This window comes from Python bivittatus, unplaced genomic scaffold, assembly GCF_059951505.1.
Source record: "Python bivittatus isolate LINGU-HERP-01145 unplaced genomic scaffold, Pbiv_v1 ctg000070_np1212, whole genome shotgun sequence".
NCBI classification, from domain to species: Eukaryota; Metazoa; Chordata; class Lepidosauria; order Squamata; family Pythonidae; genus Python; species Python bivittatus.
Genome location: NW_028277034.1, coordinates 14,516,526 through 14,531,761, shown reverse-complemented (window position 1 = coordinate 14,531,761; position 15,236 = coordinate 14,516,526). Strand labels below are relative to the sequence as shown.

At 35.8% G+C, this 15,236-nt stretch overlaps 1 protein-coding gene across 2 annotated transcripts in view; it reads left to right on the top strand.

Moving 5' to 3' along the window:
• Nucleotides 1–15,236, top strand: part of ANXA10 (annexin A10) — a 37,504-nt gene that overhangs the window by 6,746 nt on the left and 15,522 nt on the right. Inside the window, exons 1-9 of one of the 2 annotated variants that reach the window (XM_025171942.2) lie at nt 4,980–5,251; nt 7,132–7,213; nt 8,388–8,482; nt 10,967–11,080; nt 12,151–12,241; nt 13,573–13,652; nt 14,526–14,579; nt 14,668–14,761; nt 14,937–15,032. In XM_025171942.2, coding sequence (XP_025027710.1) covers nt 5,192–5,251; nt 7,132–7,213; nt 8,388–8,482; nt 10,967–11,080; nt 12,151–12,241; nt 13,573–13,652; nt 14,526–14,579; nt 14,668–14,761; nt 14,937–15,032 — 766 coding nt within the window. In that variant the 5' untranslated portion in view covers nt 4,980–5,191. Of the gene's footprint in view, nt 1–4,979; nt 5,252–7,131; nt 7,214–8,387; nt 8,483–10,966; nt 11,081–12,150; nt 12,242–13,572; nt 13,653–14,525; nt 14,580–14,667; nt 14,762–14,936; nt 15,033–15,236 lie in introns of those variants that run through there. The other variant, XM_088132548.1, reaches the window with a different exon arrangement.

The window sequence follows — 15,236 nt, the reverse complement described above, 5'->3', positions numbered from 1 at the left end:
GGGATAAGCAATATAGCCCATCACAAATGAATTCTTTGCAAAACTGTTGCTTGTCTGAAAACATGAATTCCCAGTTGAAAAATATTTAGCTAATAACATTTAATAAAATTAAAATTAAGAAATTTTAACTCCCATTATTGGTTATCAGAAGAAAAGGATTTGCTAAACAAATATTTAATAAGTACATAGTTCAGACTGCACTTGCAGTCACAAAATTTAACTGAATGCTATGCACCATGAATTATCTGAAGGAAAATGAAACTAATCATTCACAGAGACTGATTCAAGTTCAGACCCAGCACAATAGCACAGGAAGTGACTAAATAATCTAGTACTATAGTACAGTCTTCCCAACCTGTTGTCCTCCAGATAATTCCTATCTACTATGACAATGGCCTAGAATTATAGAAACTAAATTCCAGTACATCAAGAGGTCAATATATTAGAGAAGGGTGAATGAAGATTTCCTTAACACACTGAGTTGGAAATTTTATCAGAATCTGCTAATGGTTAAGAAAATTGGAATCAGGTTCCATGCTTCATCTTCTTCCCTCTTGTAGTTAGCACCAATTACATGAAAGCATTTTTTTTGTACTGGTGCTCACTGACCGTTATTAGCCTTTACTAGGCTGTGCAAATCAGTTTCTAACAGCAAATTTTTAAAAAAATAACCATAATTGTGGCTGTGATTAATTGCATATTGCTAAATCATTATTCAATAATCAGAAGGAAGGAAAATATTTGCTCAGGCAAAAAAATAAGGGGTAGAGAATACTCGCACTCATCTTCCATGCCAAGCTGGAGACCAGCAGCCTGTTGGTCCCCTTGGCCTCAGTTTTGCATGTTGTCATAATTCAGATTTTTCATTTTTTTAAAAAAATGTCTAAATAGATTCACCAAGCCTCTAGTATACTGAAGACATGTGTTTCGGGGACTGCTCAGATATCTCCCAAACAAAAAACTAGACCAAACTTTCCAGCCCCTCTCTTCCACATCATTGTAACATTCCCCATAGCCCTTAGATGACTGACTCCCTGGACTAGGATTTATCTGTAAATTACAGACTGCTGCATGGCTTAACTAGGCTGACTTGAACTCAGCAGACGTCTCTCAGGCACTTGACAGGGCACAGATAAGAATCTTCATTAAAAATTAGAATAAAACTATATAAAACTGTTGTCTCTGTCAGTGTGAGAATGCTATTCCCTCTTATCCTCAGAATAGTTTAAACCCATTGCTTGTCCTCACATTTCCCATATTTCAGTGGACTCCCTATTCTGTACTTTATGTCTTTGAAATTGAGCAATTACTAGTTATTAACACAACTGTCCATCTTTGCCCTGCTGGCCCTTAGCTTAAATTTCATACTACATACCTAAAAACATTTTAAAAAGAAACAGTGTCCTCATGGCTCAAAAAGATTGTTTTCCCTGGGCTAAGCCACAGTTTGTTCTAACTATTGTTTACTAAACATGTTAGAAATAAGTCAGAAGCAGTACTGCAGGTGAATGAAGTATTCATAGCCTGTTTAGTACGTTTTTCTTCCTTTTTAAACTTGCCTTGGCATCTCTATGGATTGGTTACAAAAGCAAACCAAGAACTTCCCAGGAACCAACAAACAACAGATGTCTGAACTACAAAATCAAGAAGAGAACAAATAATATTTTTGGTTTGTAATTTACTGCACTAACAAAGCATGAGTCCATTTGCCTGCAACATGAAGACAAAAACAAACATTCCCTCTTTCTAGCTTGGAGTCAGAAGTATGAAAGCACAGGCCTGTTTTTCTCATTCTGGATAAAATATCATCAAATTTGTGGCTGAGAAAATGTCAGTTCTCAATACAGAACTAGCCGTAGGTCACCTGACACAAGTCTTGTTCTTTTCAGTTGAAATCAAAAGTTATGGGATAGTTTTCTTTTTGTTCTCTAAATTCTTTGATAAATCCTTTGGATAAAATCCATGTTGCAACAATGGAGGCACAGAGAACTTGATTTATATTGTATTGACTTGAGTTAAAAATAGTACAGACTGTACAGAAGAAACCTTTGAGTTCAATAGATATCAGTGCAGGAGGGTGATTACTGAAAATGTTGCTGTTTCTTCACTTTTTGTGGGCTGTGTTTAAGACAACTCTGTAGCCAATTATCCACAGTATTTTGTGATTTGTTTCACAGCAGTTAGAAGCACATGTTTTCTGTTTCAAGGAGGACCTATAGTGACTCTGCTGGTTATTATCCACATTGATTCATGATGTGTTCTCCCATCCTAAAACATATTACACTTTAATCTGCAGAAGGAATTATTGTGAAGTGATTGCAGTGTTAAAGCTGTTAGAATCCAATGAAGACACCAGTATGATGCCTTTTCTAATAATTTACTCAGATCAGTGAGGATATGTTACTTGAATCTTTCAAAGCTGGACATTTTTCTGTCCTGTCTCTGCCCCTTGAATCCTCACCCCACTCCTGCTCCTCCAAGACTTCCATATGTACTATGAAGATTCTAAAATACACTTCAGAAGAGTATGTTTCTTTTAAAATGTACCACAAAGCCAAAAATCTTAAAAGGGGAAACCATGTACATTGCTAGGTTAACTCTTTTCTAAATATGAAACTGAAATACACATAGATTGTTAATTTCAGACCTTTATCTATGTCTTTGTCTCCAGAATTAACAGCAGGTAAAGCACTGTCTTCCAAATAATACCTTGAAATAAACTAAATGTGACAGGACAGCTACAGGATCTCCATCTATCCTCTCTCTATATCACTGGGAAGGGTGGTCTGTAAGAAAGGAAAACTGTACAACAAAATCTTTATATTGCTACATATCAAGCTATGGTACGCAAGAGTTTTCCCTGACTGTCAGAGAACCTTTTCAAAAGATGCTGGGGGCTACGAGAGGGAAGGTGTGGAAAGCCATCAGATCATAATGTCTGCTCAGAACTTAATAAAATATAATTAATATACTAGGCTACCATTAACTACATAGGTAGACAGCCTTTTTTATGTGGAGGCCCACATTTCTTCAGGAAAGCAGTTGAAAGCTGTACACCAACTGATGAGTTGTCTAAAGCAAGAAGCCAGCCTGGTCAAAGCCAAAAAGGCTGGAACCACCCATTATCTCTCTCTTGTAATGACTATTTTCTCTTATGAGCAATCCTATTTTCCTTCCCTGTCTTTCTCTGCTATCACTCTTTGTATCAGTCTAATATTCTTTGACTATGCAGGAGACTGCTGCCAAAGAAAGAGATCACCTTTTTGAGAGGTCAGAATTGGTTGCCTGGACAATTTTTCTGAAAGCAGACCCTGCTCAATTGAAATAAGGCTTAAGGTTCAGGTGGCCCTAAGGCTGTCATAGGGACAATTTTATTCTTGGGTGGAGGATATTACATTTGGGCATTACGCAGCAACTTAGGTAGGCTGAATTGGGGACCCAATATTCATGGGAGTTCCATTCCCTGCAAAAAGGTGCCTCCCCCCCCCCTTCTTTGAGAAAGAATAAATAAATCTCAATAGGAACCAGGGAGATGAAAGCAACTATGTCCTTTTTTTGTCCTTTTAGTACTCATACTCACTCACAAATGGTGTCTGGGTTATCCTAGTCCTTATTTGTAAAAATGATAACCTGAACACACAACATTGCATGATCAAGTGATTGTTGTTTACAGGCAAGACACTTTTCAAACGTAAGGACTTTTTCCTTTCCAAATTTCAGTCAGAATTCCATCTCACTGCCTTCCCTTCACCAAGAGGTGACTCTGAAGTGGAATGAATATTCAGCTCATCACATTAAGCTTTATTCCATTGACTATTTTACACAATTTTATATTAGAACTATATTTAGTGGAGGAAGGCACAAGAGGGTTGTTATGCTAACTGATACAGAAGATTTAGTCAAAGAGGTGGAAATAGCAGGAACATTAGGGGTATGCAATTATTCAAGATTAAAGTGGTCAAGAAATCTTATAAGTAAATAAATAAATAGTTGTAGTTCCTTATTTTAAAGGAAATTAAAGTTGACTATGTATCTTGAACATCAAAAAAGCATAATTTAACAGAATCAGAACAATTATAAATAGGAGAAAGTAATGGGAAAACATGGTCAAGACAGGAGTTCCTTAAACAGGAGATACTAAAAGCCCAATGGCAAACAAAATGGAGAACTTTAAAAGAATCCAGTGTGGCAGCAGAAAAAAACTAAAGAACTGGGAGAAAAATACAGGACATAAAAAAGGGAAAGGACATTACAAATAAGTAGCATAAAGTTGTAGAGAGACTGCTAGGAAAATCTCAGAATGAACCAAGGTTGGCAAAAGAGTCTAAGAACAACAAAAATAGCTTGTTTAGATGTGTTTGCAATGAAAGGACTCAGTAAAGAGCTGCTCAGTAAAAATAGCTAAATGCTAACAGATGACACAGAAAAGGCAAAGCTATTCAACTACTATTTTGGTTCAGTGTTCCCCAGTAAGAAGAAATAGTCTTCTACCTGGCAAGTGGGAAGAGCACAATGAAAGGGAAAGAATTGTGCTTTAATAAAGCTTGAGATTAACAGAAATATGCTCAGTTTTTTACTTTGAATGAGAAGAAATCTCCAGGACCAGATTATTTGCATTCTTAAGTATCAAATGAATTTGCTCATGGTTCTGAATTGAGAAAAGCTTGGAGAGAGAGAGAGAGAGGGAGACGGAGGGGGGGAGGGGGGGAGGGAGGGAGAGACAGAGCAGGCAGATAACTGGAAGAAGGCAAATATTGTTCCTGTCTTCACATACGCAAAGCAAGTGATGGGGGAGGAAAATCTAGGGGGCTACAGATCAAGATGAATACCTCTGAGGATCATGAAACAATCTATCATAAAAGCCTTAAAATAATGTGGTAATTATAAGAAGCCAGTATGGACTTGTCAAGAACAACTCTTCACAGACTAAACTTAATCATTTTTTATTTTTAATCAATTGTAGGAAAGCTGCAAACATGATAAATCTTGACTCAGCAAAGTAGTTGACAAAGTACTCCATGAGATGCTGATTAGGCAGCTAATTGTGTGGACTGGATGGTATGATAATTAAGTAGATACATGGCTGATTTGAAAAATCATACTCAAAGAGTGTTCAACAACACTTCCTCATCAAATTAAACAAGGATATCAAGATTCAGTCCTGGCTCATCTACTCTTCAATATTTTATTAATGATTTGGATGAAGATGTGTAGCGAAACTTTATCAAATTTGCAGACAACACAACATGAGGTAAAATAATACTCCAAAAGACAGAAATAAAATACAAAATAATCTTAGGATGACAAATGGGCTGAAATAAACATAATGAAATTTAACAGAAACATGCAAAATTTGTCACATAGAAAACAAAAATCAACTGCATAGGTGCCAGTTGGAGAGTAATTAGCTTGGTAATGGTATTTCTGAAAAACATCTTGGATTTGATTGCAAACTAAGTATGATCCAGCTGTATGATATGGTTGCAAAAAAAAACCCCTCACAACTGCAATTTCAGGTCACACAGAACTAGCCAAAATGTATATTTCACTATGACAGAATGCAGGACACAAAACAATCGATTGAAATTACAATAAACTAAATTCTGATTGAGTGTTTTAAAAAATAATAGTTTTCAATGGTGTGAGTTAGCAGTAAGAGCGGTTGCCATTAGAGATGCCAGGCTCTCTGGATCAGACACTGAATCAGACACTGGCTTCCCTGGGCTTGCAGATAATTCACAGAGGTTCCCCCAGCTTCAGATGGCAGTGGTTGTCCAATAAAGTAGGAAAGATGGCAGGAAAAGTGGGGAAAGATGGCTCTTTACCTGCCAGATGTTCATTTCCACAAATCCTATAGGCTGCCAGGTAGCAGGAAAAGAAGCAAATCAGCCTGTTGGTGCCTGTCAGCTCCAAGTGATCAGAAACCTGGTAGATAAAGAGCCATCTGCCAACTCTTCCCACTTTTCCTGCCACAATCACCTCTTTACCTATCAATTGTCTGATACCATGAAACTGCTCCATGCTATGGGAGACCTGGTGAGTAAAAGATAGGTCTCTTCCAGGTTCAGCTGTTATTGAAAGGCTCACAGGTAAAATTGGACCCTGAAGTGGCAGCCAGCCATCTTTCTTTCTCCTACTTCACTGTGTGGGTTCCCCAACCATCATCATCACTAGTTAGTTGCTGTTCAGGCTGATCCTGGTCTTTGAGATGGGGATGGCCTTGGAGGCCTAGTGGCCACAGCAGGTAAGACCAGATTGAAAGAACTTGCCTATTCTCCAGTCAAAAGCAGAATGGCTGTGGAAAACAGTGCCCAGCGTCCAGTCAGAAGAGACTGTGCCCTCAGCAATCTCATGAGACCAACCCTGACCATTTCATCAACCACATTGTCAATGAAGTGTTACAGATTGTGTCCAGAGTAAAAACTGTGTTGGGAGAAGAAGGAACATACTTTAAAACTGGAGTAGCCAAACACAATAAGTTTCCTTAGCTGAGGACTTGGATGAGTTGAGGTAACATCATGAGGATCTGTCATGTACCTACTATGGTTACATGGGGACAAGACATCAGCCCTTGGTTAATGCATGAAATCTAAATATTTGTGGTTAATATTAGCTTGAAACCCAGTTTGGTGTAGTGGTTAAGGCATCAGGCTAGAAACCGGGAGACTGTAAGTTCTAGTCCTACCTAGGCACAAAGCCAGCTGGGTGACCTTGGGCCCATCACTTTCTCTCAGCCCTAGGAAAGAGGCAATGGCAAGCCACTTCTGAAGAACCTTGCCAAGAAAACTGCAGGGGCTTGTCCAGGCAGTCTCTGAGAATCAGACAGCTGAATGGATTAAAAAATATATGTAGTAACTTACATTTATTAAATGACAGAGACCTCAGTGAACACACAAAACATTTATTTTTCCGTTGCTATAGTATGATTTAAACTATAATAATTGCAGATACAACATTCAGGACAGTAAGTATAGTTTTAAGCTGCATCTGTTCACATTTATATATTACATATATCTTTATATGTATATACTAAAGAAAAAATAACCAATTGAATTGTCCGTTTCTTTGGGACATTTTTTTAAAAAAATTGTCCTGCTTTTGAAAAGTTTAACACCTTTTTTCTATCTGCAGATTCAGGGGACAATCTTCCCAGCTCCAAATTTTGATCCTGTTATGGATGCCCAGATGCTTGATGGAGCTCTACAAGGAATAGGTATATATCTCAGCTGAAATGTAGAAGCTGTCTTTTATTTGGGATTTCTACTAACCCAACTGACATACATTGTAAGGCTAACTTAAAACATAACTTTTAATGATCCTAATTAAATTCTAAAGGTGGATAGATTTAAAGAAAATTAATATGTCTCTTAGAATACTAAAATAAAACTTTTATTTTAAAACTGCAGTCCAAAGGGTGCAGCCTATTTTTTTTTTCTGACAGCTTCCTTCTCACAGAAAATAATAAACACAAATGAGAATTGTGGTGTTCTATTCTGTTTGGTAAATGATTTGAAAGACATAAATCAAAGAAATAAAACACAGAGTCCTAAATTCCAAGATGAAGTTGGTATTTGAGTCTGGCTTCCTTATAAATAAAACCATCTTGGTTTTCAAACCCACAATATTCTAGGAATGATTTCATGTTAAACCATTCATCAATGTCAACTGTAAATATTTGTTGTGTGGAAGGGGTTGGCAACTTTTTCCTGTAGGTGCCAGATTACCCATCATTCCATACCCCAAATCCCCAAAATTTTATGATACTTCAGCACTCCTGAATAATATCTCAAAGATTTCAATTATCTCAGCATAAGCAGAGGGAGAGGTGTTCCAGATATTTTGCACTGGCACCCCAGGCTTGGAAGTTTGCTAATCTCTAACATTCACTTCTGCCATAGATGGGTAATGGCTGGGGCTGTTAACTACCCTAACACACATAGAAAACTGCCTTCTACTAGAAGCTCAATAATGCTAGCAAACTGTATTTATTATACTATCCATCTGCAAACAAATATATGCAATTTCAATCAGTAAAGCACTGTAAACAGCTATAAAAAATGGAGATTAGTAAGTAAGATATTTTATCAGTATCTGAAGGATGTAAGCCCAACAAATAAGGATCAGATATAAATCTCTACACTACAACTAGCTCTTGTTCAACAAAGCTATTATCTCTTGTCTTGAGGTATTCATATCCATTGCCCTTGAGAGATATGGCTACGCAGCTGATAATATGACCTATTTGTCAGTGTTACACCAGTAAGTCAAAGGCACATATATATGCTAAACACGGTTGGTAAATGCCAGTGGAAAACTCATCAGTTTCAAACATTAATTGATTATTGCCAAATAAGTAACTCTTTTTTAAAAAAATCTTTCTCTTGAAGATTGCAATAAAGATATGCTGATTGATATTCTAACCCAGCGCTGCAACTCACAAAGACTCATGATTGCCGAGGCTTATAGAAACATGTATGGCAGGGTAAGTTATTATAAGGGAGCTTTTGTCTTTATTTCCAGGCCCTTGTTCATACTAGTTGTTCCCACGAAATGTTTTGAATATCTAGGCAGCAATGCTGGTCCTGATGAAAAGCAGCATGGTAGAAAAGCCTGACTGTGACAAGCCAAAAACTTGAGAATTGATCATTTCTGAAGAAATGAATTGGCTATGTGAAAATAAAGTGCTAAATATGGTTATATGTTATGGAAAAGACCCTCAAACTCGTGCACTGCCATTTTCTTCTTTTCGACATGGTCAGAAGAAGACTGGAATCATTTTCTTCCATTTCAAAGTATGTTTATTCATGTTACAGCTTCTGTCCATAGGGAGCCTTCCCTGAAATTGTTTTAAAAGAATTCTATTTTAAAACAGCCTCCATTAACAACAATTGAAGTATTTTAAAGCCTTAAATGGGGAAAGAGTCAGAAATAAGAAGTTTACCTTTTCTTCTGGGGAATGGAGATAGACACTTGGGGAAACAGAGTGAGCATGGCCATCATGTAGAGACTTAGGGTCAAAAAGGGGGATTTATTCAGCCAACATTGAAGGTTCTTCTTGAGGCCCTAAATCAGATTGAACTATGCAAAATTAATCACAGTTTTGAATTCAGATAGAGTACATTACAGTTAATTGACAATAGAAGCAGAAATTTGCAAATTCTTCTGGCTCTGTTGCAAGAAATGAGAGTAGTGATCATGTAAGTTTTACCTTAAGCATTAAGGTTTTTTTCTTTTAAAAAAAGGGTTTTTGGCTTTTAAGAGCAATGGGGTGGGGGTGGGGGTGGGGGAGGATGGCAGTGGCATGGTGACATCATGGCATCTTCAAATTAGGAGGGTGACATTCTCATCTCTTCTTCCTTTTCTCTTGCACATTTGCATTTGGGAGTGCTGGGTCCACTGGAAGCTTAACATATATACGTTCCTACTTATGAATTTAAAAAGTGGGAGAAGTGCTATAAGTTGGGAACTGCTGCTTACTTTTGGTGTAATGATCTTTGAGGCCACAAGTGGGTCCAGGACCACTGATTGCACATCCTTGTTTTAAATAGTTCGTTGTCATTCATTGCTGGGATTGAAATCCCCAAGAATATCCTATCAGTTCATTCAGAGTAGACTCTACTGAATACTGTAGAGCCTACTTCAGAATAAACAGGTAGAGAATTGCATGAGACTTAAGTAAACTAAAGACTGTATTTACAGTGTTCTTCATTGTTGTCTCAGGTGCATGTCTCAATGCAATTTTTTTTATTCTCTATATCCACTATTTCCACGAATTATTGGAAAAGAACAATAAGACCACTCATTATTGCTATTTTCACTTCTAAAATAAGGGATATCAGTATCATGAAAGTTGATAATATTGAGAGGTGATTGCATTTCAGATTGCTAAAGAACATTGAAGCTGTGATTCCAGCATAACACGAAGTTTTCTGAATGCCTTTTTACAACTATTTTGTCATCTTATCTCGAAGATCGTTATAAAATGTTAATAATGACAGCTCATACTCATCTTGTCCTATTTTTTTACTGCTTTTCTCCATTTGCCCCGTTTCCAGTTGCATGGGATAGTTTTTAATTAGTCTTCATTTGTGTTATTAATCAGTTTTTCTATGGACATGCTGTCAGTAGTAAATATCTTAATGAATTAATATCTATTCCATGTGCAATTTAATGGTTGTCAGTGTGCATTCAGCAAAGATTACATATTGTTTCTTCATTATAAATTCATTTTTAATTTGTATATATATTTCCTCACTGCTGTTCTATCTGCTGTGTTAATTATATGCATTGGTTCTGTAGTTACATTTAATTATTGCTTTCAGACCGCATATTTTGCATTAATGGTGCTATATTTCTTTTATAGTTTATAGTCCCCCTTTACTGCTAGAACTCATGACATAAAAAGCAGTCATTCACAATTCAGAAAGAAATGTTTACAGCCAAGATGCACTGGAGAAAATATTCCCATGGTTTGATTCATATAGTCAAAATACAGATAAATGTTAGTTAAAAGCAAAAATCCATATCCTTATCCAAATTTAAAAATGGAAAGAGACTTTCAAGTGAGCATCTTCTTGCTGAAAGAAGTACTATACATGCAAACAGTGATTCAGATGGTTAAAAATGTGCAGATCTTGTAGCCATGTTTACACTGATCAGTGCTACATTCGTTCTAACTCTTCATCTTCTAACAAAAGCAATTCATCAGTCCCAAACATTTGTCAGAGATTATGGAAGTTGTAGTGTTCCATGTCCCTGTCCTAATAGATTGCTGATTTATATAAAACATTCTAGGGCTTCTTTAAAGGCCCCAAGAATGGGTTTTTAAATCCCTGCTATAACCAGATAATTGTTTAAAAGTAATAGCTTCATATACCAAGCCAGTGCATTTGCACTATTTCCTTTGAAGAATTAGTGCCTCTATGTACAGAACTATTAGTTATGACTGAATTTTTCTTTGCCAAAGGATTTGCTTACAGACCTGAAAGAGACTCTGTCACATCACTTCAAGGAAGTTATGGTTGGACTGATGTACCCACCTGCACTGTATGATGCCCATGTGCTATGGCATGCTATGAAGGTATGTGTTAGTTATATTGTTAAATTATAAGAAATTCAAAATGTTCAACACTGCTCTAGAATACTTTCAGTAAATAATGATAAGCAATATTTTAAGTAAATAAGCAAATAAAGCATAATATTTCACTTTATAAAACATAGCAATCATGGTCTAACAAAAATTAAGCAGTTTAATATCCCACTGGTTTCAGTAACAGAATAAAGTATTTGTTTAGATTTTTTTTAGGTAAACATTTATATATTACTCTGAAAGGCAGCTCATTCTGGTCTTGTCTGTCACTTAGTTGCATGAACTACTGAATGGCTGCACCATTGCTCCCCTCATGGACTAGAAAAATATAAGCTTGACCCTAACATTGGCTAAAGAAAGAATAGCTTCAAAAGCTTGCTTTATTCCTCCCTGTCAAATTGAATAATCAGTGAAACTGTCCATAGCGAAACTAATTCTAATTATGCTGCTTTTTTCCTATGTATACCTATTTCAATGGAACAACTTACTATCAGGTTAATGTACTTGATCATATTATACTATGTTTGGAAATGTGGATCAGATTCTAAACATAGCATAATGTGATCAAGTACATCAAGGAGGTAATTAATGATAGCATTCTTCACTCATAAAAGAGCTTTTTTACCTTTTCATCTTGTTTTATCAAAGGAGCTACTCATAAAAAATATTGAGATAAAATCACTACTGCCCCGGAAACAAACAAAATATATCACCAGCAAATCATCCTACAGAAATGAGCATTCATACTTAATGAGCATTCATACTTACCTGTTTTACCAATGGAGGTGAATACATGTAGCTCAGGGTTGAACTGTGGAGTCCTTGGGGTTCTCTGAGCTTGGTTCTTTTCTTGCAAATGTTTCATTACCTGGCTAGGTAACATCTTCAGTGCTAAAGCACTGTTTAGCACTGAAGATGTTACCTAGCCGGGTAATGAAACGTTTGCAAGAAAAGAACCAAGCTCAGAGAACCCCAAGTTTACCTGTTTTAAATACATGTATTAATTGTATTTGAAACCACTGAGCATATACCAGCATTGTGGTTTTTTTCCTCTATTGTAGGGAGTTGGCACAGATGAGAACTGTCTAATTGATGTATTGGCTTCAAGATCAAATGGAGAGATCTTCCAGATGAAAGAAGCCTACCTAATGCGTAACTATTCTCGATATATGTGCATTCTTATAAAATGTACAGTGGTAAAATAATCAATGGACAATGTACAGAGTAGAAACTTTTTTTAGACCAGTCTGATGAGATGGTGATGAAGTCTCTTTCCTCTTTGCCAAATGCCTGTATCATGATTCCCTATAAACAGTCCTTTCTGCAGCCTTATATATTCTTACAGGGAATAAAGATCTCAGGGTGCAATGGATGTACTTCTGAGTAAATATGCATCAAACGATGTATCAAGACTCTGGCATTATATGCATCCTAAACAGGTCTTCATCATTTAAGTTGTCAAATGATGACATTATGAGATCATTAGAAAATTAGCTTATTAAAAGCTGATTTTCACTTTATTCAGTTTCAGAACAGAAAACAACATAAAGATGTTTTATATGTTACTACCAATATTTTTTTGTAGATGTTACTACCAATAATTAAGGAGTTTATATGAAGATTATTTTATACCTGTTATGTGCAATTCTGCTCAGCAGAAAATCCACTGAGCTTAATAGACCTTGTACTGAATTGCATGCATAGAAATGCAGTCTCAGAAGATCACTCTTTCCTTCTGTAATGACTTGTAGTCAGAATGAAGCTAAGCTATTTGTAAAACAGATAAAACAAAATATTATAAGGAACTCAGCAGAAAAGCTGCTGCTCTATTGCAATCTTAGCTCCACCCCAGAAGTTGTAGTTCTTAGAGAAATGTTTTTTTGGAAAGCAGAAATACTGGTTTCCTGCTATATCATTTTGGGGAATTCTTTGTAATTCCTGATCAGGTCCTTATTATGCTTACCGTTGTCTATTTTGAAGCGAATTTATTATTAAGAATCCTCTCTTCTGTAAACATCTCCTTATTATAGAAAATTAATTTCCCTATAGTATGTCATTGTATGCTCACATGCCAAGAGAAATTTATTCAGGTTGTACTATCTTGTTACAGAAGTTTCCAAGAATTTTTAGGATGTTTAGTCAATGCACTTACAGACTGTAGAATCTCCCTTCCTTCCATACAAACTAATTATGCACAGTAAAATATTTCTAGCTCTTCTGGAGCATGGATATTTCAAAGAATAATTGTGCAAACTTTCACTCAGTGAAGCTTAGCTCTTATTAACAATTTTCTTACACTAGGTTTATTTTCATTTTTGAATTCACAAAATGTTTTGTGATACAATTGCAAACCAGCTGATCAAGCTTGTAGAGGTTATACTATTTGAAACAATATGAATTGCTTTCTTTTATACATCATAGTAATTTAAAATGTTTTGCTCACTCATTACTAGATGCTCAAATATTTATCATGTTATTTTTAGAATATGACAGTGATCTTCTGCAAGACATTTATTCTGAGACTTCTGGACACTTTAGAGATACATTAATGAATCTTGGTCAGGTATTGTATAAACAAAGTTGCTTTGTTGTTGTTTTTAAAGGATCATTTGGCATTCAACTTTGGGAGAAAGAATTGGAAGATTCTTATTTTTAACACTTTTGACTAAATTTTAGTTGTTGAAAACAATTTGTTTTGTTGCCAAAACCAATTCCCATGATCTTTCAAAGGAAGTACTTAGACTAAGGAACTATTTTGTAAGTGAAATAGTTCTTTTTTAAATAAATATCTCTGAAAGAATGTATGGTATTACATAATTCAAATGTAATGCCAAACACTTTTTCTTAAGTGAGTTCATTGTTCAAGGAAATCTACAGCTTGCTCAGCAATTTGCTTTGCACTTGCTTGCTTCTAAATCTGAATTTAGTAATTCAGTAATCATCATTTGGTCATCATAGTTTGAAGTTCATTTCTCATTAAAAGGGTAAGGCATAATCTTAATTTGCTGAATAGGATAATAATGATAAACTATGATTAACATTAATACAGGTAATGATAGAAATCAGAGCATGCAGAATATAAACTCAAACTTTGACCATGCAATGCCAAACTGAGATTCAGTATTTTATTATAAATGTTCTATGTATCCTTCTCTCACACACACATAATATGAAATGATACAAGAAAAATAGGAAAAGCTGTTATATGCACAAATGAGGAAGATAACATGGAAAAACTGCCTGTGACTTGAGTAAGGAAAAAGTAAAAGTATATGATTAAGCATATGTGAGAAGCTGTGAGATTGCTGGTCCAGTCATGAATGATGTAAAACAATGCGACAGACTGCCCTTGAGTGTGTTTTCAAACTGCTCCAAGGGCAGAGAGCATGATTATCGCAAATGGCCGCTTAAAGTTATGCCTGTTAACTTTTTCCAGGGAAGCAGACAAGAAGGCTATGCAGATCCTGCCATGGCTGCTCAGGATGCTATGGTATTGGCCCATTTTGAATTGTTTTGAGAAATTTTGAAGGGCTTGCTGTAACGATCTCTTAACCGTCATTACTGTTTTAATTGTTTAGGTCCTATGGGAAGCATGCCAGCAAAAAAGTGGGGAACACAAAAACATGCTCCAGATGATTCTGTGCAACAAAAGCTATCAGCAGTTGTGGATGGGTAATGTACATTTTCATCAAGAAACTGAGCATATACTGAATATGGAGTTCAATTTTAATTTAAAACTCTTCCAATTAGTCATCGTCTGGGACAGAAAAATTAAACCTTTGTAATCAACATTGCATTTGTTTATTCAAATTAATTGACAAACATCTGTCTTTTTCCTAATAATTAGTTTTTCAGGAGTTTCAGAATATCTCTGGACAAGACATAGTAGATGCCATTCTTGAATGTTATGATGGATACTTTCAGGAACTACTGGTAGCAATAGGTAAAAAAGCTGTTTTTATGGTAGTATGTTATAATCTTGACTTTCATATAATACTTGTATAATATCATTTTGTAGAAGTGACACATTTGAATGTATGTAATGATTGTGGCATGTGCAAAAAAAGAAAATTTGAAATATGGGCTAAAATAGACCTGTAACTATGGGGTCCTTGGTGCTCTCTGAGCTTGGTTGTTTCCTTGCAGA